General features: G+C 35.6%; 3 protein-coding genes across 3 annotated transcripts; 1 reads left to right on the top strand and 2 right to left on the bottom strand.

Annotated features, from left to right (window-relative positions):
* Window positions 1–760: 760 nt before the first annotated feature.
* Window positions 761–2,650, bottom strand: LOC136810735 (uncharacterized). Its single transcript, XM_067067337.1, has 4 exons — window positions 2,533–2,650; window positions 1,701–1,929; window positions 1,136–1,295; window positions 761–890 (listed from the first exon to the last, which is right to left on the bottom strand). The coding sequence occupies exons 1-4, from the start codon at window positions 2,603–2,605 to the stop codon at window positions 804–806; spliced, it is 549 nt and encodes a 182-aa protein (XP_066923438.1). The 5' UTR covers window positions 2,606–2,650; the 3' UTR covers window positions 761–803.
* Window positions 2,651–5,787: 3,137 nt separating this feature from the next.
* Window positions 5,788–24,140, bottom strand: LOC136810776 (putative transcription factor p65 homolog). The gene is made up of 12 exons (XM_067067377.1): window positions 24,017–24,140; window positions 16,246–16,325; window positions 15,487–15,521; window positions 14,528–14,632; window positions 14,090–14,241; window positions 12,901–13,121; window positions 11,505–11,663; window positions 10,597–10,698; window positions 9,301–9,345; window positions 8,399–8,454; window positions 7,901–8,039; window positions 5,788–6,734 (listed from the first exon to the last, which is right to left on the bottom strand). Exons 2-12 carry the CDS (start codon window positions 16,292–16,294, stop codon window positions 5,788–5,790), a joined length of 2,010 nt encoding a protein of 669 aa, XP_066923478.1. The 5' UTR covers window positions 16,295–16,325; window positions 24,017–24,140.
* Window positions 22,041–22,652, top strand: LOC136810775 (uncharacterized). Its single transcript, XM_067067376.1, has one exon. It carries the CDS (start codon window positions 22,041–22,043, stop codon window positions 22,650–22,652), a length of 612 nt encoding a protein of 203 aa, XP_066923477.1.
* Window positions 24,141–24,216: the final 76 nt, after the last annotated feature.

Below are 24,216 nucleotides of genomic sequence, written 5' to 3'. Positions count from 1 at the left end.
CACATAGATTTTGAAACTGAAGGGTTGAAAGGGTTTAAAATCTTCATCAAAATCACTTTAATTCACTTTTACCGAAATTTTCCAGATTTTTGGTTCTAGACTGGATAAAGTCTATGTATGGCTGGATCTACCTCGAAACCCGTATTTGATGCACTTTTATGAATTTTACCAGATTTTTTGGTCTTTTTCGACGAATTTTCTCCCTTTCATTGAAATTCAACCTTCCTTTAAACAAAAAAGGTCATTTAGACAGCTAATTATCATTTTTAATGACTGAAACGAAAATACTGATGTATCATGTAATTATGCTTCTGTTTGATTTGATAGGTCGATTTTTAACGTTTTTCAGCACTTTCTGAAAGTAACTTTTCTATTCAATTGAGCATAACTTTTGATCTAATGAATCAAATTTAATAAATGACCCATCAAAATTTAAGTCTATCTTTCTTCTTGCCAATGAAATAGGAACGGTTCTTTTAAAATTTTTAGATTTCGAGAAAATTAGTTTCAAAGAGAGAAACTTTTTTGTGGCGCACCCGGTAGCGTGATAGCGTGATTTGGAATTTTTTTCTTGGTGATTGCGTGGTCAGAGGTCAAAACGTGATCGTGATTTGAAAGATTTTTGAGCCATGATGCGTGATTTGGACTTTTTTAAATGAATAAGTGATTATCCAAGTTTTTTGCTGTTTTAATTGCGTGGTATCGTGACCAGAGTCCAGAGTTACTGCTACCGCTGGAGGAATTTCATTACAATGCCAAGTAAGTATTTTTTAAGATATATTCTCAGAAAACGAAAGGTGTATTTACAATTCGACAGTCAAGTCACTAATTTTAGCGCAAGCCAAAAGTTCACTGCCTCTCTTCATCTCGATTTCGATTTGATAAGTTCCCTGAAAAAGAAAGTGTAGTTTTTCATAAGAACAATATATAAGAATATAAGGCTTTGATGGCAAAAATGTTAAGAACATTTTAAGGCTTTACAGACTCTAAAACGGTCAATTTCTTAAGAAAATGGGCAAAAATGCTCACAAAATTGTCAAAATAAGAACATGTTAAGAATATTTTTAGGCTTAAGACTCGAAAAGGCTTCATAAATTTTAGATGTTCGTATGAAAAAATGTGTAGTTCAACTTACTCCTCCGAGAACTGATCCTAGGGTACCAGCATCAAAGGTTGGGAGGGTGACGCTCAATTTCTTGGTGTATGTACCAACAGGCATAGGGCATGGATATTTGGTAGCTTGATTAGCTTGATCTTGAAGTTTTTGTAACATATCACAGGTCAAGTGTTGCTGGCTATAAGAAAAATCAAAATCTTGTTTATAGATTTTTGTAAATATAGTTTTTGAAATCAGATGAGATGAAGTTTTAATAAGATACTTTAATGATTGGTCATTTGAAGTAATAAAAATGACGCATTCTTTAGAAAAAGTAACAAAATTGTTTTATTTAACCGTAGCTGTAGGGAGGCTGAAGGCTCAGGTAAAATTCGCTAGAAATTTGAGAATAAAAATCTCATTTGCTCAAAAGTGGGGAGGCTGAAGTCTCCCCAGTTTTCCCACTTCCGCTGGGCCTGAATCTTTAAGTGTTTTTTCAAAACTTAATAACTTTTGATAGAATTTGAATTAAGTAGTGATTTTGTACTAGTAGTCGAAAATATAATCCAGAGTGGAATATTAAGGTTGAAAAAATTAACCATACCAGATGCTTCCCTTGACTCCTGCATCATCGGGAATAGCTTTATCCAAGATGGTGCAAACACCACCAACGTATCCCCAGAGGATTTTTCTTTTCAAGGTCAATACAACATCGATGGCTTGTGGAAAAGGTTTCAGGACTTCAATATCGTAGGAAAAATCAATTTTCTTTCCGGTTTTCAATAATAGAGGGGAAGGTGATAATGTGACACTTTTCAAACGTGCAGAAGATCCTGAAATTAAAAAAAGATAGAAATTAGTATCACAAATGATCTTATTGGGCTCTTCCAGAAAAAAATTTTACATGGAGGGTGGAGGATATAACAATTTTTAGTGATTTACCCCCCGGACAGGGTGAATTTTGCCCCCCGGACAATAGGTTTTACCCCCCGGAGCATCTGCTGACCCCCCGGACACACCAAATTTACACCCCAGACAAGGCAAATTTTGATGATTTTTTGCTACACCCCGGACAATATATCCTCCACTCCCCCATGTAAATTGTTTTTCTGGAAAGAGCCATTCTTTGGTTTTGGCCTAATATTTACTCTATTTTTCATTATTTATCATGCAGTTCATATGGTAAATAAAGTTGTTCAGGGAAGGAAAACTTTAGACTAGCAATTCAATACTCCTTTTCGACCGTAGTCGTGCTGGCATTTTTTTCGCACCTATAGACAATAGAAAAATGCGTAAAAAAAGGATTGGGACAGTTTTAGTGGGATAAAGTGGACAAAAAATGCCCCACGCGACTACGGTCGAAAAGGTGTATAAACAAGATATTTCACTAAACTTACTAAAACTATCTAATGATTTTATTCAAAAAAATATTTTACCTCCACAATCATTAAAAGTAGCAGCCAAAGAGCCGGCAACGAAAAGTGAAAGAATAAAATATAAAGAAGCCATTTTGATGCGTTGAGTGATATCTCAAATATAGAGAACTGATGTATTCAATCTTTTAATTTATACCTTTTTCAAACAAAAAGGGGAATTTTTGAACCCCCTGAAATGTCAGACAGCTTCTTTTTTTTTGAAAATGCTAAAAAATGTTTCGGGAACATCCAAATGACGGCCGAAATTTGGTTATTATTCAACATCAGAACAAAGGAGAAGGGCCAGGCGAATTAAGTTACCATATTTAGAGCAAAAAGACACTTCATCGCAGTAGATTTTTTGGTTGTATGGGCGTGAAAATATCATGACTAAATTTTGTATTGGTCAAATAATTTTGTTCAGCTAAATAAAAAATTCGAAAATTGATATGTTTGATTTACTAGTAACATATTTTTTTAATATAAATGTTGTATATTTGGCAATGCAATGAATTTGCTCAAAAAAAAAATAAACACCCCACTATGGGGACTTTGGCCAATCATCTTTTTTGTCGTTTTTTTAATGAAATTTGTCGTTCTTTTCGTTTATTTTTAGTAATGCAGGATTTGCTACATAGACCCCCTCTAAAAACTCTATAGAGACCAATATTTCCCCTATTGAGACCAACTTGGAAAATTTTGATTAATATAAAAGTCATGCTGGACACGTGGTTTAGTCCAGTGTCAACGTGACATAACTCATAACTGAGTTTTTCTTTTAAATAAAGATTTTGACAAGTGTTCTGCCAAGAGTAAAGAAGACGTTTTTCAAAGAAAAACTATTTGAAAAATCACCTCCAAAGAAAACCATTTCGAAATTATTTTGTCAGTTTGGCAAATATTTCAACAGGTTGATAAAATTTCAAAAAGAAACTGTTACAGAATTAGTTTTTGCATTTTCATTTTGTTTAGGGTTCCAAATTTTCTTGATGTGATCTTTTATAGAATTTTTTTTTAAATTTCGAATTAGAATTAAGATTCGCATTATATTTCAATTTATAACTTTAAGAAGCAAAGACAAATTCTTCTAAGGTGTTAGCACCACATACTGGGCGTTCCTGGTTCGAATCCCAGCTCTTCCTATATCCCATTTAGTCCATTGACAACCGAGTCGCCTGGCCTTAAACCCTGCAAAAAGCTATCGAAAGTCCGTCTCAATCTCTTAGACTATTCACGTAACCTATCCCCAATGCTCTAGTAATATTTTGATCACAATTGAAAGTTATATCGGATATTGAAATGCTATGATATTTCGATTTCGATTTAAAAACTATAAAAAACTACAAATATTGTTAAAATATATAAAACCATATGATACACAAGACTGAACAAAATGTCAATTTTAATAATAGGTCAATATTTAGCCCTAAGAACTAAACAACCCCTTCTTACAGACCCAGTAAGATTCTTTCAACCAGTGGGGATAAAAATAAAGGACTGAATCTCAATGGGGATTGGTATTCCCATATTCTTCATGGCTGGAGATTTCAGTTCTTTTGTTTTCAGAAAGTTTTCAGTGGCAATGGAAAAAATAGTAAATATTTTGCAATGAGGATTGGTTTATTTAATTATTTTCAGTGAGAACAAAAATTGGAGAACAATTTTCCACCAGAGACGATATTTTGGCTAATTTTTCCAGCAGGAAGGGGTCCCAGTGGGTCTGTGAGAAGGGGTGTAACTAAGTCGATGTCATTAATGATAGACCCTTGAAAGAAGGATGTTTATACGCCTGGGCGTTAAAAAATGGGCGTTTATTCGTACCAACACATAAAACATCTCGTTGAGTCTCTCCTAGATCAAAATGTTTAAAGAAAAGGAAATCTTACATACTATATACAGTAGGTGGATATCTCCTCAATCTATAAAAGTGTTCACGTCTCTTATCTGGATTACATATCTAGTTAATGCAATTTGAAGTATATGTATTCTGGCTTAAGGGTTCTGACCATAGTGAATCTTTCATAATTGTCGTGTATAAAATGAGTTTTCTGACTGATGTAACCAACAAAACTATGGCATGTTATACATTTTCTGTTAGGCAAACTATTCCTAAATCTAAAAATTTAAAAATCGCAATTGATGAAGAAAGAAAATGAAGACATTTGCGAAGATAAGTATTTCAACTTTGAGGAGCTTACTATCGGCGAAGAAAAAAGATTTTAAATAAATTTTGCACCAGATGGTGTATCTTTAACCAAAGTAACAAAAGATTTTTTGTAAAAAAAAAATTTTTTAGATAGTTCAATCATTTGCAGATAATTCAAAAAATTTCGAAACAAAAAGGCTAATTATCCATTAAAACTTAGCAAATTTTGTAAATTTTGCAAAAGAGGGTAATGTAACATTTAATTATCGTCTTTTCAAGGTTCCTAAACGTCATTTTTGTAATTAAATTGCTAATTACTCTTGATATAGAATAAATTTAGAAACAACTTATAAACACAATTTTTTGTTAAAAGTGTCAAGGAACTCAAAACAAAAGTTTTATCTTCAAACCTCGTAACCAAATTTTTGACTATGGTCAGAGCCCTTAATAGCCATAAAGAGAATGACCGGCAAAATAGGGAACTGCATACCACAGTAGTTTTTCTCTACGCTAGTGGTTACCTTGATTTTTCCAGCCATCCTCCAAATTAAAATCCTACGGAAATTTCTTCCTGTTAAGCTTTCTGCCTACTTTCTTGATTATGATCGGCAAAACCACTCGACGCGAATCAAAATAGGGCACCATGTCGACTTTACATAACATTTCACTTTAGACAGCCCACTTTCGATCCACTTTATGCCAACTTTAATTAGCAATTAGAATAGGCAGGGCTAAAAGTGGGCCGACTAAACCAGACCTAAGATACTTCATAAACATCTCGGTCGGCAACTTCATTGTTTTTCCACAGAAACATAAATCAAAAGTTCTGTTTATACCTCTGTTTCTATGTCATTACGGCCAGTTTCACCGTGTTTTTTCACCGTGTTTTTTTACCTTGATTTCAATATTTCAATTTAGTCAAGGGAGCTTGGTAACGTAATTGATAAGCGAATAAAGTAGACATTTCGCATCACAAAAAGCGGCTTCCAACAAAATTTTTTAAAACCAAACCTATAGAGCTCCTTGAATCGGTTGAATCTAGCTTTTCATAGCGTAGCTCTATAAGTATAATACATTTCCGTGGTTCGGTAGAGAATATACTTATGGTTGGTGTAAAGATAAAAAATTGTCTAGCCTTGATTCGATGAGCCATCATAGCCTTGATTCGATGAGCCATCATAGCCTTGATTCGATGAGCCATCATAGCCTTGACTGGATGAGCCATCATAGCCTTGACTGGATGAGCCATCATAGCCTTGACTCGATGAGCCATCATAGCTTTGATTCGAAGATCCATCAAAATTCTGGTTCCAAGATGTGCTATTTGGATCTATAGTCTCTAATTCTTGGTTGAAATTGTTAAGTAATGAACTGAAGGACATATTGGGAGGTAACCCGGGTATTTGAGAATCGGATTGTATCGGGAAATCGAGACTCGAGTCATGGGGTTCCATTTCTTCTTCCTTAATGTCTTCCATAATGTTGGGTGTGTCGTCGATTCTACCGAGAAACGAATCTGTAAAGCAATCGGTGTTGAGGTTATCCACCGAAACATCGTTCGGTAAAGTAGACAGGTCATTTGTTGCCATGGGAAGCTTTGGTTCTGTGAAATTTGATTCTGGCCGTGACTGAAGTGAACTTTGATCCTGATGGAAAATTGGTGATGGAGAATCTCCGATTGATGGATTGGAACTAACTGAGGGTGTTTGTTGGCGTTGATGATTAGTAAGGGCGGGAAATTGAAGAGATGGTTGTTGCTGTTGTTGATTTGTATTTGAAGAGAGTGATTGTTGTAGGTTAGTAGCTGAGATAGGTGTTTTCGAAATCGTTAAAGAGGGCGGTAGATTGTTAGAAAACAACATGAAAGGCGCTTCCACCCCTCCTGCGGATGACGCCCCTGCATTTGAAGATGTAGTTGTCCCCGAAGGGGCCGCAACGTCGTTAAAAAGCCTTTGAAAGCTTTCTACGTTCATATAATTGAGAGTGACACTAGGATCAGGTTTTGGTTGTTGTTGAAGTGAACTGGTAAATATCTTCGGGATTGTCTTCTTGCGTTTAGCTCCGATCTGGTATTGGTCTGAAATTGTACAAAGAGCAAAAAAAAATCATTATTTTTTAAGGTTTTGTTTTCACATAAGTGTTCCCGTCTCATATCAGGTACATGTTTCATATCAGGACAGTGTCTGCCTATTGTTATATTGTGCTGATATAAGCAAAAAAATGTTTTACTTCCTCCTATTTCTGACCAATCTTGCTCCACATCCGTGTCAATTCAATATCAATAAGTTTGTTTTCTTACTCACCAATTTCAAATTACAAACTTATTGATATTGAATTGACACGGATGTGGAGCAAGATTGGTTTCACCTTGAATTGATTGGCCAGAAAGACGGAAAAGAAAGCATTTTTTGGATTTTCAGCACAAAATCGAATACAATATAACAATTGGGGACACCGGTCTGATATAAAATATGTGTCTGCTATGAAACGGGAAGACTAATATAAAAGTCGAAAAGCTTTAATAATTGGTTTGTGATTCAAACTTAACTCATGACATACTATCGAAAGAAAATGAATTGGCGAGCTTACTATTGAGATCGTGTTTGTTCTGAGTGTGAGTTAATCTAGTTTTAGATTTTTTTTTGTGTGTACATGACAGACCTGGTTGCATTATGTCAAAGCGCTCATTTAAATAAAGATTGCACTAAATCACTGTCAAGATGTTTCATTTTAGAACCTGTGTAGTAGCTCCCGGTCGGTTCAAAGAAAAAATATAGGTCTGTGATGCAGAGTAACCGCTGTGGTAGAGTGATCATTGGCATTGGTTGCAGCACAAGTGACTGAGGTTCGATTCCCACTCGCAGCGGTTCACTTGCCAAGTGAATGAACCTTCACCCGGGTCAACCTATACAATGCGAGGGGTAGCCAGTCCAAGGTGTTGACGGGGCGCTCATTGAAAGCAGTTATAGTTGCGAAAATGAGCATCGAAGCCTCCTGCAACTTAGACTATGCTATAGTCTAAGGCAAATCACTATCTAAGAAATACGCCCAAAGCCGGAAAAAATTAAACGGGTTTTTTGCCGAAAAGAGTTTTTACAGTCGGTAGAGTTTGCCAGTCTTTCTTTGAAACTCTCCCGCGAATTTTTTTTCCGTATACCGCCATAACGCAATATTTTCCCGCCTTCCCGCCTTCCCAATGACATCGTCTACCTGCAACCCAACTAAATAAAAATAGAAACTTACCATATCGATCGGGTTTATAGGTGAATTGTGTTGGCATGGAAGCACACGTTTTATCCTTCTTTCGTCTCAATTGCAAGTTCACTTTGACTGGGCTTTCGAGATGGTGTTCGTAACGAGGTGTCTTGAAGATTAAGACAGCCTGAAAGTGAAAAAACGAGTTCGTTTGAATTTAGTAAAGATTTCATAATTATCCAAAAAAAATGTCTTTGTTCTTATGGCGGGATAGGCTGTACGCATCCCCTCTGATATGTTTTTGATATATAGGAGATATTTTTTTTTTTTGATAGATTTTATGTCCAAACATATCAGAGGGAATGCGTGCAGCCTAGGCAGGATTGGATACAAATAATACCCTTCGAAATTTCAATGTGCATGTCCCTTCACCACACACTATGCTGTCAATCCAAGATTTTACATAATAATCCAATTAGATAGCACAAATACAGTGGAATATTTTCTTCGATAGAATTTTGTTGTTAAAAAGAGAAATTATGATACCTGTTTGAAAACATCTTGTTTGGTGAAGTCGCCGAATCCTTCCCATTCTACTCGACCTGAAAAACATGAATTACGAATCTTAGGAGAGTAAGCATGTGATTGTCTATATGAGAGGAAGTTACACCCCCTGCTCCAAGACACACTGGGAACCCCTCCCACTGGGAAAATTGGCAAAATATTGTCCCCGGTGGAAAATTATCCTCCAATCTTTGTCCCCGCTAAAAATAGTCAGATAGACTAATCACTTCAAAATAGTTACTATTTTTCCCATCCCCACTGAATTTTCTGGCATGGAAACAAAAGAATTGAAATCCCCATTCATAAAAAATAAGAGAATATCAATCCCCATTGAGTTTCAGCCCGTTATTTTTATCCCCATTGGCTGAAAAAATCCTACCGGGTCTATGAGAAGGGAGAGGAAGTTGAACTGAATCTAGATTACCCGGTATCATCTCCTCAATTAAGGGAATTTATTTCTAAGATAAAAGCTAAAGGAAGAGGGATGGATTCCTTCAGGAGCTATAGAGGAACCCTTAAAGCTACATCTAAAAGACAGACCCTGAAGAACGCTAGGGGATTAATAGCCTTCGTAGTCTAGAATGATGCTTAAGTTGGCAGAAAAGGGAGAAGCGGAGCATAGCTAGAAGACGCATCTTCCACTCATTTATTTATCTTTATTCTTTATCGTAATATCAAGTAGCAACGACCTCAAATGATTCAAAACGGGACGAGATGGAGTTTTTACAAGCTCTTATTTGATTTGGTTGGTCATTAACCAGTAATAAAACAATTTTGTTACTTATTCTAAAGAACGCATCATTTTTATTACTTCAAATGATCAATTATTAAAGTATCTTATAAAAACTCCATCTCATCTGCTCAAAACAGATAGCATAGTATACCAGTGCTCTTGTTCTCCGTGTAAAACCTCACTTCCACATCGTCCGCTGCGGAAAAAATAAAACTTCAGTTAGAATCCATTTTAAAAACGCCACACTTGAGAAACCGATTTTTCAATCGACAAAAATTATATAAAACCATGAACATTTAAACGACTGGACGTCTATCTTCTATTGAGTCTTTGAAGCGAGCTTTGTTGCCGTCTGTATATCAAAATTGGTTTAAAAAATCCGATAATATTCCGTCACAATTTTATTTCTATGAATTACTTAGATGAAATGATTGATAGGGCTTGAACATTACTCGTAATTCACAAAAGAATTACTCGAATTTTTTCATAAGTTTGCAATACAATCAACATTTTTAAACGCTGAATTTCAAAAGCGTGTATACTTTTGAATCACTTTTGTCACTCAAATAATTTTATTTATGACTTGAAAAAAATAGTATGCCAAAGTTGAAAGCCTATGTCATAAGAATATCAAAATTTGAATCCCATAGTCTCTAGAATTAATTCACACTTTTGAGTCAAAATTTAGAAGTATTAGTAGGAGTTTTGACAAGCTGACGATGATTTTGCCTCTGTTATCTTTGTTATAATATAGATAAAAGACTTGAGAAGAGTAGAACAACAGAGACTTTTGTCGAACTTTTGACATTGTTAGCAAGGTATTCCCAAGAGGTATACCATCAAAATTTATTGTTTCATTTTATGATTTTAACGAAGCTAGCAGTGCTTTCTACAAAAATACAAAGGAGATGGATGTCCAGTCGTTTATATGTTCATGATAAAACCAAACAAATATCGGACTCAAAACTGTAAACAATTCAAACATAGTTCAAAAAATTGGAAGAAGTCATTAAACTGATGCGACATTTCGCCAGAAAAATCAGTCGATCAAGTGGACTGAGTATGTAAATGTGGATTGAAACAAATAATATCAGTTGAAAAAATAGGTGTTTCGGATGTAACTTATATCTCAATCAAGGAAAGTAAAATGAAGAAATTGTATTCATTTCATAATTACTATTTAACAGATTGATCTCTTCATAAATTACGTTACGAACATCACTAGCCTCGTTTTGAAATTATTGCCATGGTGATTAACTCTCTGTGGATTTAATTAAAACTAATTTCTATTCATAAAAAAAATTATTTAATGTCTCAAGGGACATGGTCACCATAGTAATTGTTTGAATATGAGGCAAATGATGTTTGTGACGTAATTTATAAAAAGGTCTATTGCATCGTGTAGCTTACATTAAAATATAGAAGACACTTCCTTATAATAGCTCACCGTTGAGTTTGTCAGCTAGCAACCAGACCTCTTCACCTCCTCTCGCTGATGACGCTACTTTACTTAAACGAATGATTTTCAACATGGCTCCTTCCTTTGTTTCTATAGAGACAAAAGAGTTTGGGGATAAAAATTGAAAGCCTTCTTTTCATATAAATGACCCTTGAGTTGAAGTTATAAGTGATTCTCGTTAAAAAGAATAGTTGAAAAAACCAGTTAAACCAGTTAAAAAACACCAATCACTCTTCTTTTAGAGTAAAATAATCTAAATTTTGTTGATTCTCGCTAATTCGAATGTTATTAGTTCGAATTACGTCAAGATTAGAATTATAGAAATTCAAATAAGCGAGAGTCAATTGTATTATAAAGATCCCAGCTGGCACACAACGTTGTTTCAACGTTCATCTAATGTTCACAACGCCCAAATAACGTTAGATAAACGTCGAAACAACGTTGTGTGCCAGCTGGGATAGGTGATGCTCATCTTAAAATAATATAATATTCAAATGGAAAGTAATATAAAGAACCAAAACAATACGGTATGTGGGTTCTCCTGCAGGAGGAATACATTCCCCTCAAGTCAAATTTTCAAAATTCATCAAAAAGTCTTGAATAAAATCATCCGCTTGAGATTATCTTTTCAACGAGGTATTACTTTTAATTATATCTTTTCCTTCAGCAGCAATGTATCAAAACATGCGAACAGCCAAAAGACCTCATCGGAGTTTTTGATTTTTCTAAAACAGCGATGCATTGTGGGATTGTTTCGGGAGTATTACAATAGAATTCCTAAGAGATTTCTATTGTAATACCCCCGAAACAATCCCACAACGCATCGCTCTTTTAGAAAAATCAAAAACTCCGATAAGATTTATTCTTTTGGAACAGACTTTAATAAAATATCATACTCCCATCGATGATAACATCAGAGAAGACTCGATCCAGTACTGTAGTGTACTTTCCATTGCCATCTTGCAGAAAGGCTTGGAAACATAAACAACACGTGTTCATAGCCATCGTCTTGGCAACCGTCTTTGCTTCATTCTCCAATTGCTGAAGCTCAAATCCTGCAAACGAAATATCAACAAAATGTGATACAGTTGACTCTCTCTAATTCGATCTTCAAGGGACCGAAATTGTTCTTCGAATTAGAGAAAGATTCGGATTACGGAGAGTATTTTATTACTCACCAGCTGAGGGGACCTATGATTTAGTTCGAATTATAGAAAGATTGGTTAGCAGTGACGTAAAATCAGTCAATACGTCACTTGTAACCAATCAGCTGTTGGGTCCGTGGAAGACATTGCAATGGTGCATATCATGAATAAAGGCCGGTCTCCACTTGCGCGGGCTGCGATCGCTCTTCTTCGAGCAAAGCAAAGCTTCCACGCTATTGGTCAAAAGAAAAATGAAGCAACTCTATTGGTGCGATATGACGTAACGATCGCGCGCTTGAAAAAAAAGTTGAAATACATTCAACTTTTTTTCCAAGCGCGCGCTGCGTTTTTATGACGTAATCTTTTCTCCAAGCAAAAATGATTGAAGCCAAAGTTGCGATCGCAGCGCGCGCAAGTGGAGACCGGCCTTAAGGGATTTTGCTCAAGAAGAGGAAATCAGTACTTTCTTTTTCCACGATTACACGTTTTCTTTATAAGAACATCCCAAATAATTTTAAAGCCTTCTTCAGATGTTCTGAACTTATTGAGTTTTAAGCCTAAAAATGCTCTTAACAAGATCTTATTTTCACCATTTGGTGAGCATTTTTTTTCCATCTGAATAAGAAATCGGGTGTTTTCGAGTCTGCAAAGCCTTAAAATGTTCCTAAAACTGTTCTTAATATTTTGGCCATCGAAGCCTTACGTTCTTATATAATAGTTTGTTCTTATAAAAAACGTGCACACTCTTCATGTGAATAGCACTTGAACCTTGAAGCAAAATATTTAGGGAGGATATTTCCTGTTTCCTTCTATTCATAAAGAAATAATTTAATGTCTCAAGGGATATAATCACCATGGAAACTGTTTAAATACGAGGCAAGTGATGTCCGTGACGTAATTTATGAAAAGGTCTATCTTCAAACGTTAAATCATCCTTAGCCTACCATTTTAAGAATGTTTGTTTATTGGTGGTTCCAGGATATTATGCAAAATCATTATAACATAACAAAAGTTTTTAGGCCGAAAATAGCCCGGGGTAATTCGGGGTACGCATGAACTGCCTTAAATTTTTGCAAGAATTCACTTTGTCGGAGTTTCTGACAAATTTCTTTCCACCATTATCAAAATAAAAGATCAAGATAAATACCTGCAATCATTTTAGCCGTGTTTCTGTCAAGAAATTGTGCGGAATTTTCATCTTTATCTTTCAATCGATCAATATAATGACTGATATCCAAGATGTTTTCACCCACTTTCAACGCACTATTCCACCCAAATTGCCTGACAAATCTGTCTTGTAACAATCGGTCCATTAAAGTTTCGTTCAATTTATCCTTTACAGCGTGTTGGATAGCAATATTCTTTAATCTGATGTGAAAAATAAGACAGTTTCTTTAAAAATGAAGTATATATGCACTGAAGAAAATACAAACTAGCGACTAACCATGACAATCTGTAACAAAAACCTAATATACATTTTGGAAGAAAGAATAGAAAGATTTTAAAAATAAAAGGAATGCACAAGACGCAAAAGGGATAAACTGAAGACCAAAGTCTGAGATCAAGTGAGTAAGCATCTCCTGCCACTCTAAGGAAATTTTTCCTGGAATATCGGGAAGACATTTGAAGATCGGAAAAAATTGCCAAAAGACGGTGGAAAAAGGGAAAATTCACATATTAGTCCAGAAAATGGCGCAGATTCACACACTCGCACCTTTAAAAAACTTAAGTCCAGAAGCATATTATACGTGGGCATAAATACTGCAAGACCTTCAACAAAAATACAGTGAAAGTGAGTTATAGCTGTGTGCCCTATCTTAAGTCAGCTCTCAATAAGCACAACCAGAAATCGCAAACGCGAAGCTACTCGACCAAAATCAAAATGAATGCATAAGCAGGTAACGTCAAGTATTGAAAAGAAATAATCCGTTTCTTTAATCTTAGGGTTTTCCAGAAAAAAATCTTACCCCCACTGTTGCGGATATTGATTTTTCGAAGTATCGAACCCCCTGGATATCCTACTTTATTAGTAAAGAATCTCTGGGTATCCACTCTTAAAAATATGCTCAACTCCCTGGATATTCCCTCTTATAAAGAAGCTTACCCCTGGATATCGTATTTTTTACTTGAAAAGACACTTTACCCCCTGGATATCCGCTCCCTTGTAGATATTTAACCCCCTGGATATCCACTTTTGAACATAATCGTTAACCCCCTGGATATCCGATATCCTCAACAGAGGGGGGGGCACGGACTATTTCTGGAAAGGCCCAATGTAACTTATTTCGACGTGGCTTTTTAAACCAAATGCTATTTGAAAAGGTAGGACAACTTACTCCAGTATATTACTGTTTGCAGGCATATCAAAAATACAAAATCCCTTCTTCAATTCCTTGTTGACAATCATTGAATGAGCATGAAGAAAATGTCTGTCATCTGATGTTACCAAGGTAACCACAATCTTGGCTGCACCATGATGACCTTTTAACTAAAACAGAAAAAAATAATAATAATAAATTAAAAAAATATGGAAAAAAATGCTCTGGAATTTCTTTTAATTCTATTTCACTAACTATTAGATCATAGACACAACAAACACCAAAAAAATCCCAATATTTCAAAAGAAAGAAATATTTTAAGTAGGACAAAGGTGAAACGCCAAAGATTGTGACAACAAAAAATTGATATAACGCCAGCTTCAAGTCTTTTTAAGTTTTACTAAAGTTTAAAGTTTAATGATGACGTATTCTTCAACAAAAATAATTGTGTCACACCTGAACCGTAGGGTAGAACTTTTTGTTTCCACTGTGAGGATCTGGTTCTCCTGGGATCCCACCATGTGTCTCTCCTTCAGAGCGATAACGAAATCGGTAGCCGCGCTAGAAAATAAAAAAATGTGTATATATTTGGAAGATGGTCATAATACACATTTTCGATCGTAGTCTCGCGGTCAGGTGCGTGCCACTTTATCATTTAATTTACCACCCTAAACTCGATCCAATCCTCTTCTTTCTATTGTCTTTTTTAGGTGCGAAAAAAAGACTGGGACGATTTTAGGGTGGTAAAACTGACAAAAAGATGCCCGCGTGGCAATTGGCGGCTACGGTTGAAAAGGGGTATAAAGGAGATACATTGGGCTCTTACAGAAAAAAATTTTACATGGGGGGTGGAGGATATATTGTCCGGGAGGTAGCAAAAAATCATCAAAATTTGCCTTGTCCGGGGTGTAAATTTGCTCTGTCCGGGGGTAATTTGGTGTGTCCGGGGGGTCAGCAGATGCTTGTCCGGGGGGTAAAACCTATCGTCCGGGGGGCCAAAAGTCACCCTGTCCGGGGGGTAAATCACTAAAAATTGTTATATCCTCCACCCCCCATGGGTTTTTTCTGGAAGAGCCCATTTTATTATATGACATTTTGTAAGACCTTATCTACAACGCCAGAGACGTTCAAACCAAACTCGAGTCCAGTCCCTTTTTTTGCTTTTGAACTCATGATTGTACTAACGTCCATCAATAAAATCAAAATAAGGTGCAAGTGGCTCTGGGTACGAGATTGCATTCAGACTTTGCTTAAAATCTCAAAATTTATGACACATCAAAAGAATCAAAACAGGCTTATCCACATTAAATCTAACACGGATATCCATTTTATGATTGTTCTTATATTTGGTCTATGGATAAAATGAGGATAGCTTTGTCTAGAGAAAATATCGATTTTCATCAAAATAAACTTACTTTCTTAGGTTGTCGAACAATAACAAGTCTGGGTGCTGAATGAGAGAAAAATACAAATTTGTGAGCATCCAAACAATAAACAAATTAAATTTCTCACCAAGGTTGCAGTAACCATTACACCCCCTTCTCACAGACCCGGTAGGATTTTCTCAGCCAGTGGGGGTGAAAATAACGGACTGAAACTCGATGGGGACTAATATTCCAATATTTTTTATAGCTGGGGATTTCAATTCCATTATTTTCATTCAAGGCAGAAAATTCATTGGGGATGGGGAAATTTGCATAACATTTTGCAGTGAGGATGTATTTATTTGATTATTTTCAGTGTGGACAAAAATTGAAGTATAATTTTCGACTGGGAACGATATTTCGACCAATTTTTCCAGTGGGAAGAGGTCCCAGTGGGTCTATGAGAAAGGGGTGTACCATTCACTTGGCAAAATTACACAGAGATTGAAGATAAAAATAATACTTGGATTCTAGGTTAATTTCTTTCTTGGAAAGTTTGGGGGATTAGATAAAATTTATTGAAAAGATAATTTTATGAGACTTTGATCGCTTTCTTGTAAATTTCATATCATCCAGTTCTGTCCATTTTAAATCATCAAATCAAATCCTTGCTAGAATCTGGAATAAACAATAATCTTCACTTGCCAAATTAAATTTCTGGTAGGTTTCAGACTTTGGCTTAATTAAAGCTATGCCAGAATTTACTTAGCTTTTTATCTAAAACCTTGCCCCTCCCGGAATTACACTTACCTTCATTTTGGTAAAGGGATGTTGTTAAACCACAAGGTAAAGAAACCATTTTCGTTAAAAATTCTTCTCTTTTAAAAATCCTAAAAAAGAATTATGAATGATAAATATTATACCTTAATTCCATTAATTTCTGTGCGCCTTTTATTTTCGCGCAGAATACGTGCGCAAAAATAAAAGGCACGCGAAATTGGCCACGGAAAAATTAAAGTGTGCGCGAATTAGTAAACGTTCTGAATGTGTAGAAATCTCATCTTGGGGCTCTTTTAATAAAATGGGACCTTGATTCATGTTAAATATGCCTCTGGCACGTAAAATCAAGCTTCACGTGTTTATCACCTTCTTTACCTATAGTCATTACAAGATACGCAAAAATTAAAGGTGCGAAAATTAGAGACGCTAAAATAAAAGGGGCGCAAAAATTAATAGAATTAAGGTATTATTCCTTGAATCTATCTGTCTATATACACGTTTTTTTTTTATAAGGAACACGTTTATAAGGAACTTGAGGCTGAAAATGGTCTGAGAAATAAGGAATTGTTAAGGAACTGCTCAGGCTGAGAATAAAAAATCAAGTTAAGAAACAGCAAGAGTTCAATTTGAACTTGCACACATTTACAACAACCTAAATAAAAAGACGGAAAATATTGCTGAAACACCTTTCAATATGTCAAAAAAAAAAAATGCTGATAAAGAAGCTACACACTTAGAAAATCCAAACTTAACAGCTAAGTAACTAAGGAACTCGTTAAGGAACTTTGAAGCTGAAACTCTCTGGCAAAATAAGGAACTCCAGGGTCGGAGCCAAGTTAAGGTTCCTTATTAAAAAAAAACGTGTATTTAAGTAGCATTAAAACATGAATGTTCATTATCACTACATATTAAACCATTTGAAAATAAAAATAAAGATATAAAACAGTGCAAATATTTATGTTTATTCAAATAGATACAATAAAAATCTTCAAAAATTTTTGTCAAAAAGAAATCTTCAAAATATTAAGTCACTGGATGTATAGTTAGAAATTGCAAAGAATGTTGACTCCAAAAAGACCAACCAGAAAAATCTGAAGTGGCTCAAAAATTAGGACAAAAAACTCTTTGTATAGGACTTTATAAAAGTGCTATAAAAGTGCTATACAAAGGAATCGATAAAGACGTAAATACATTATTCTTTAGGGTATATTAAATATTGACATTTCTGAAAAGTTTTATGGATGAAATTTTTTTTATTTGTAGATATTTGGCCATTTTTTCAACATTTTTAATAGACAAATTTGTGATTTTTTACCATTCTATGTTTGTACTGACAATGACGTAGCCGAAAAGCTTTTACTATGAAATAAATTTTGACTTTTTAAGTAAGTAAATGATATTTAATATACTATTTGTATCTTTCAGAAAATAAACACATTACAAAATGAGATAGTTTTATATCATTGTCACACCCAGTATTTATATCATTCAATTGTGGGTGCAAAATAAGGCAGAAACTTAGTGCCCTGGAGCTACATTTTTTTCTAACGCACTCAAGTGGGAAACAAAAGAGATCAATATTCTTAGAAGGAGGAATGCCAGAAAAAAATCCATTTTGAGGTTGAGAATCGATTCTGTAAAGATGAAAAAGTTTTAACATCACATTTGTTTCGGAATGCCAAAAAACTTTTGATCTTCCTTGGGGTAAAAAGGTTGAGGGATTTGGGTTAGCGAAGTAAAAATCACTAAAAAGCTGGTCACATCATAGTCCTTGAATATCAAAGTTCCAGCTACACTGATTATTCAATTGTGTTTGGTTCTTTTTCATTCGGTTCGATTTTTGTTCAAACTAATGTTTGACTAACACCACCTCACTCTATAAACCTTTTCCAGAATTCAGGAAAGAACTGTGCACACATTTTTGTTGCTCTACACCCTTTGGCTTGGAAAGGTAAACAATCCTGTGTTTCCTTGGTCAAAGTTGTTTTTAAGCTTTTCTAAACTCTGTAGAATCCTCTCAAATTCTTGCTTGCTTATTTACTATCATAAGTTGGTCTAATGTTGACATCCCTCTTCTCATTTCAAGACCATTCTCTAGAGATAGGTATAATAGGAAGGTCAGAACCGCTGACGGAATTTTTTTCTTAGCAATTAGAGGGAAAAAATTTATCAATAATTCTGACCTTCCTATTATTCCAATCTCTAAGGATGGATGTTTAAATTAGAAGAGGGATGTCAAAATTAGACCATCGATCTTACGATATTTATCATACTTTACCAATTTTTAATCTAAAACACATATTGTTGTCAAAAGTCAAGCCAAAAACCTGTGGAGCCCTTGCAGACCACAAGTAAAAAAAATTTGTTTACTCCCCCTACAACTTTTGACACAGCAGTGGAGCACGTAGTGGAGTGCGTCTATTTTGGGGCTGATTTTTAGCAGTTTGAATTTGAGTAATGATGCCTGTTTGTGATATATAACCCCAAGGACTGAAGGAAGGAAACCTTCACCTTCAATAACCTCCTTGGAAATTGGAGAGCATGTTCAAAACCCCTAGGAAAATCAAGGCCTAGAAAATTTGTCTGTAATTCCTGCCGTGAGATCGGGTAATTTGCATCAAGAGGTCTGAATCGCTGCTTCAAAAATACTGAGTTATTGCATAAAGATTGCAGTTATTCAACCAATCATCAAAAGATAGCACGTGACATAACTTAATTGTTCGATTCAACACTGCAATGCCTCCACTTTAATACAACATTTTAATGACCAGAGAGCAGGCAAGGAAATCCCTCAATTGCAGTAGTAATTTTTTACTGCAATTGCGGTACAAACATCGCTTTTACATAGCTTTTATATACTGCAATTGCAGTATCTAGAGGAAACATAATTCAAGATTTAAAAGGAAAAAACAGGTAATTTTTATAAAATTTCAAATTTCATATCTTTTTTGATGCATATAGATGAAATATTTTTTCTGTAAATCAGATTCTTTTATAACACTTCATGGCAGATTAAAAAGACAATTAGAAAACGAGAATTTCGTCATTTTTCATTTTCGCATTTTCGAAAGACGTTGGGTTGCCAACAAGACTGGTTGCCAACTGGGCAAGGGACTCTACTGGCTGGCTTTAAACATAATTGTGCATGACATCACTTTTATGATTAGGAGATATATTTTACAACCCACAAATTTCGTCAATCAGATTTGTTTTCATCTAACTTTTTATTTTAATGACCAGCCAGGTCATTCATTTTACGACTCTATTATCGTATCGGGCTGCTCTCTGAGAGTTATAAACTGTTATGCCCCGACAGAAGAGAGTGCTATAACTACCAAAAACCTGTTCTATAGCACTCTCAAAAAGCAAATCATTACCACAAATGCAAATCAAAAAGTGATATGCCTTGGGGATATCAATGCTACTACCTCGGCATCACTCTACAATTCATCCTTGAGAGAGAACAGTGTAATCGAAGACTTGGTCATCAACGATAACGGCGAACGTTTCCATGATCTCTTCCAATCGTACAAACTTACAGTCTTGAATACATGGTTCACTCATAAACTTTGTCGTAGATATACTTGGCACTCACCAGATGGGAACACCAGAAAGGTATATGATTTTATTCTCTGTTGTAATGTAGCTGGTTGAGACAGTATTGTACGAATTGTTGAGTATACTACTCATATGACTTTGATAGTGACCATCGTTTGGTGATCGCAAACTTATCTACTCCATGCACCAAAATGTCACGCTATAAGAAACATCGAATGAAATCACCAAAGAAACGTTTTGATTTCAAATCCCTGAATCGTGCTGAGACGGAACAAAACTTTAAAAGGAGTCTCTCCATCAAGCTTGAGTATATTCAGCCAGAAATGCAATCGAATACTCAACTCAACGAACACTTTATTACTTCTATTCAAGAAGCTGCAGACGAAACGATTCCGAAAATAGTTGCCCGAAAACTACACCAGCCGTGGCATGAGGATGTAAAACTTAAGGAACTATATCAACAGAAAGAACTATTGGTAATGAGAAATGCCTGTCCGAAAAAAGTGAAAGCCGTTCACAAGAAAATCAGAACTAAAGTCTATTCACGATAAGTGTGCACTCTTTTTTCATTTACTTATAACTTTTGAAGGAATTCTTCAATCTTTATAAATTTGGTATTGTTGGAAAGATATTAGTTAGTGGAACAATTTTGAATAAAAAAATCTTTAAAATAATTCTAAAAATGAAGATGAAAATGAAGAATAAAAAAATGAAGATCTTGTAGAAAAGTGCTATAACTATCATTTTCACTGAAGTGAAACCTTGATTATCGAACGTTATCACTGTGAAAAAAATTCTCAAAAATAATCATACAGTCAAAAGATATCAAACAAAGTTATAAGCTGATTGACGTCTAAAAACGCTGTTTTTTGCTGTTTTCTGCTGTTTTTTGGGGTCAATCACTTATTAATTTTGTATCCTAACTTTGTATTGAATAAATATTTTAGTGAAATTTCTTCACAGTGATGACGTCCAAAGATCAAAAAATCTCTCCAGTGAAAATGAAAGTTATAGCACTTTTCTACAAGATCTTCATTTTTTTCTTCTTCATTTTCATCTTCATTTTTAGAATTCTTTTGAAATTTTTTTATTTCAAATTGTTTCACTCACAAATATCTCTCCAACAATACCAAATTTATAAAAATTGAAGAATTCCTTCAAAAGTTATAGGTAAAAGAAAAAAGAGTGCACACTTATCGTGAATAGACTTTAGAGCTCGACAATTACGAAATCAATTTTATAGAGATGAAGCCGAGAAAATAAACCAATTGTCCATTAACAGAGAACTTGATCAATTATTTGCCTGTGCCAAAAAGCAAGAAACCACCTTAAAACCAGTCATTGGATCATCCTCCGGACAAACTTTTGAACCATTTTAAAACACATTTTAGCCCAGAAGACCCTTCTACAACCCAAACACCTGAGAAATTTCTGAATCTTCCAATTTTCGTCAACGCTCTACAGAATATCTCATTGAATTCTGAATTAAATGATGCACCCCCAACCGTTGAAGAAATACAGAAACACTTACAAAAACTTAAAAAAAACAAAGCATCAACGACATTGAACCGGAGCTCTTGAAAAGATGTACCGAACCAATCATGCTTCAGGTGATACAGAGAATGATGTTCAACCTGTGGAATAATCTCGACATCCCTGGTGCGTGGGGAAACTCTAGACTTAAGACATTGTGGAAAGGGAAAGGTTCAAAGAAAGACCCTACAAAATACCGCGGAATTAGTATAGGATCAACCGTCTGCCAATTAGCCATTAATATAATTCTTGAACGACTCAGACCCTGGTACAAGAATCAGTTATTGGATGAGCAAAATGGCTTTAGAAAGGACCGTGGAAAAACAGACGGTATCTACACGGTTAAACGAGTTCACCAAATTTCAAACAAAAAGTCTGAACCTACGTTTCTTCTTTTTGTTGATCTAAGTGCCACTTTCGACCACATACCACAAAGCTGGCTCTTTGAAAGTATAAAACTATGCTTCCCCGATAGATCCATCCCTCGAACTTTCGAAATTCTTGAAACTTTGTACGAAAATACCACCCTCACCTACGACGATGCTATGATATCTTTCAAAACGACTTCCGGTGTGCGTCAAGGGGGGCCCGAAAGTCCCTTTTTGTTCAATTTATATCTAGACTTCGTTATGAGAGTATTTATCGAAAAATGTAAAGATGATAACCAAATCAAGTTCTTCAAACACAAATATTGAGTTAACCCACAAGCACACTCTCGTGCAGAAAGATGAGAGATGAGAGCAAGTGGTATAAGAACTTGGGGCGAAGCGACTCTCTCTTGGTGTGGATATGCTGATGACATCGTCCTCTTTCTACTTTCACTCGAGGGTATCAGTGCTGCAACAGAGCTTTTGGATTTAACTTTCACTGCCTTTGGTTTTACAATCAATGTCTCGAAAACCGAAACAATGACCATCAATCAAGACCAATATCTCGATTCTATCATATCTCTTCGTGAAGAGCAACTCAAAAATGTCAAAGAATTCAAATATCTTGGTGCTGTCCTTAATCACCTTCAACCAAACACAGGGGAAGCAGAACTCAATCAACGAATTCAACGTGCAATTGTAAAATTCGCCCAAATGTCTAACCTGCTACAAAACTTCCACATCAACCTACGTGTTCGTATCTTCTTCCTCAACAGTTTCGTCAGGAGCCGGTTAATGCATTCATGTCAGAACTGGAACTTAACGTCTCTCCAGTACGACCGCCTCGATGTCACCTATAGAATGTTTTTGAGGAGAATGATCAGAGGTGTATTTCGTTATGTAGATGAGGTCAATAATGATTTTGGATACGTCATTAGCAACAACCAGCTTCACACTATGTGGTACCTCAGATGTTAGTGTTTTTATCAAACAACAACAACAAAACTACGCAGCTCATGTTGTGAGAATGCCTTCTGGTCGCTTGAGTAAATTGTTAATGTTTAATGATGATAAAAATCGCAAACGTGGTAGAATTTCTTTGACTTTACTCGATCAAGTAATTAAAAATGAGAATTGTTCGATTGAAAAGTTTTGTGGACTGGCTATTTCAAAGAAAAATGCAAGATAGACAGAGAGTCTTCTTAAAAGGCTCTCGGTCCTTATTTTCTAGGAATAGGAAATAGTAAAATTTTATATATAATACAAGTTAGCCGCCACTGATGCAAGTTACCAGATAAAAGCCTCAGCGTGCGCGCCTAAGGGGTCACTCACATATCGATGTTTCCTGCATCTAACGTCATCGTGACGCAAGAGGACCCTGCCGACGCACCGGACTGTCCGGTGTATTAGTCTGGTGGAAAAAAGTATCTTTTCGCTACACCGGGCGCAATAAGTCCGGTGTCAGTCCGGTGTTGCATACAGGGAATTTTGGACACCGGACATTTATGAAACAAACAATTAAGAAACACCGGACGCACTGGACTGGTCATGTCCGGTGGGAAAAATATCCTTCTCCGACACCGGACATCCGACTTCCTTAAGTCCGGTGTAGAAATTGTCTGGTGGTAAAAAAATTCTCATTTTACACCAGACTTTCGCGTGTCCGGTGTTCGTTAAGTCCGGTGCGTTGACAAGGTCATGACGCGAGGGGGGTGGGGGGTCAGAGCCTATGACGCAAAGAAATTTCAACAGAATATCGATTTTCAAACCTGTAATATTTTGTATTCCATCCTTTGCTACACCTGCCATCTTAATTCAAACGCATAAAATATAACAGAGATGATATTCAATACCCTTTTGTTACGTTTGTAGGAATATGTTATCATCTCCCTAATCATAAAAACAGAGATACCGCAATAAAAAATAGATAGGCCGTATTTTGATATACAAGGGCCGCGCTGAGCGCTGACAGACCGTAATATGACAAAACAAAGAGCTGTTTGTCTGGGGGACAAAAAAATGTGAAAGTCATAAGTCAAAACCACTTGTTTTAAAACCGTGCGAAACGAAGCACAAAAATCAATGTGGCTGGAATATCAATATCTGTAATAGAGAAGAAAAAATACTTTCATCGATTTTTGGTATATTTATGTAAATGGCGCTAAGAAAGGGGGTTGGGGGGTTCTTCAGATAGCGTCAAAATGACGTTAGTTGCAGGAAAAATCGATATGTGAGTGACCCCTATAAGAAGCATCCTTCTTTCTGCTGACTGGTCTGATTTTCTGACATGACATTTAAAAAAAAAACAAGAATATGTGAAGTTAAACTGGAATTTTTCTTACCTTTATTACTTAGAAAGGTTTCACTTCATTTGAAACCTGACTGGAGTATGGTGAAATCTGAATTATCTTCTGGCTTAAAACAGCATTAAGTTCAGCAGGCAGCTTCTTCGTTGCCTTCCCAAATGCAGTGCGAGTCAAAAGTTTTCATTTCAACTTCTAGGAATTTAGCCGCGGGATTACGTCATATCTAACAAAACGGG

Source organism: Clytia hemisphaerica, unplaced genomic scaffold, assembly GCF_902728285.1.
Source record: "Clytia hemisphaerica strain Z4C2 unplaced genomic scaffold, Clytia hemisphaerica genome assembly, whole genome shotgun sequence".
NCBI classification, from domain to species: Eukaryota; Metazoa; Cnidaria; class Hydrozoa; order Leptothecata; family Clytiidae; genus Clytia; species Clytia hemisphaerica.
The sequence above is the reverse complement of the archived record's forward strand: the minus strand, read 5'-3'. Positions and strand labels throughout refer to the sequence as shown.

What these genes read in the sequence shown, in the direction of transcription:
- LOC136810775 (XM_067067376.1), top strand. Translation starts at nt 22,041, where the DNA reads ATGAGAGCAAGTGGTATAAGAACTTGGGGCGAAGCGACTCTCTCTTGG.
- LOC136810776 (XM_067067377.1), bottom strand. Translation starts at nt 16,294, where the DNA reads ATGGTTTCTTTACCTTGTGGTTTAACAACATCCCTTTACCAAAATGAA. An exon ending in GCAAACAGTAATATACTGGA is followed by an intron (nt 13,122 to 14,089) that starts GTAAGTTGTCCT and finishes TTTTCACATCAG; the next exon opens with ATTAAAGAATATTGCTATCC. An exon ending in CACGGCTAAAATGATTGCAG is followed by an intron (nt 11,664 to 12,900) that starts GTATTTATCTTG and finishes TTTCGTTTGCAG; the next exon opens with GATTTGAGCTTCAGCAATTG.
- LOC136810735 (XM_067067337.1), bottom strand. Translation starts at nt 2,605, where the DNA reads ATGGCTTCTTTATATTTTATTCTTTCACTTTTCGTTGCCGGCTCTTTG. An exon ending in TACTTTTAATGATTGTGGAG is followed by an intron (nt 1,930 to 2,532) that starts GTAAAATATTTT and finishes TTTTAATTTCAG; the next exon opens with GATCTTCTGCACGTTTGAAA. An exon ending in GGAGTCAAGGGAAGCATCTG is followed by an intron (nt 1,296 to 1,700) that starts GTATGGTTAATT and finishes TTTTTCTTATAG; the next exon opens with CCAGCAACACTTGACCTGTG.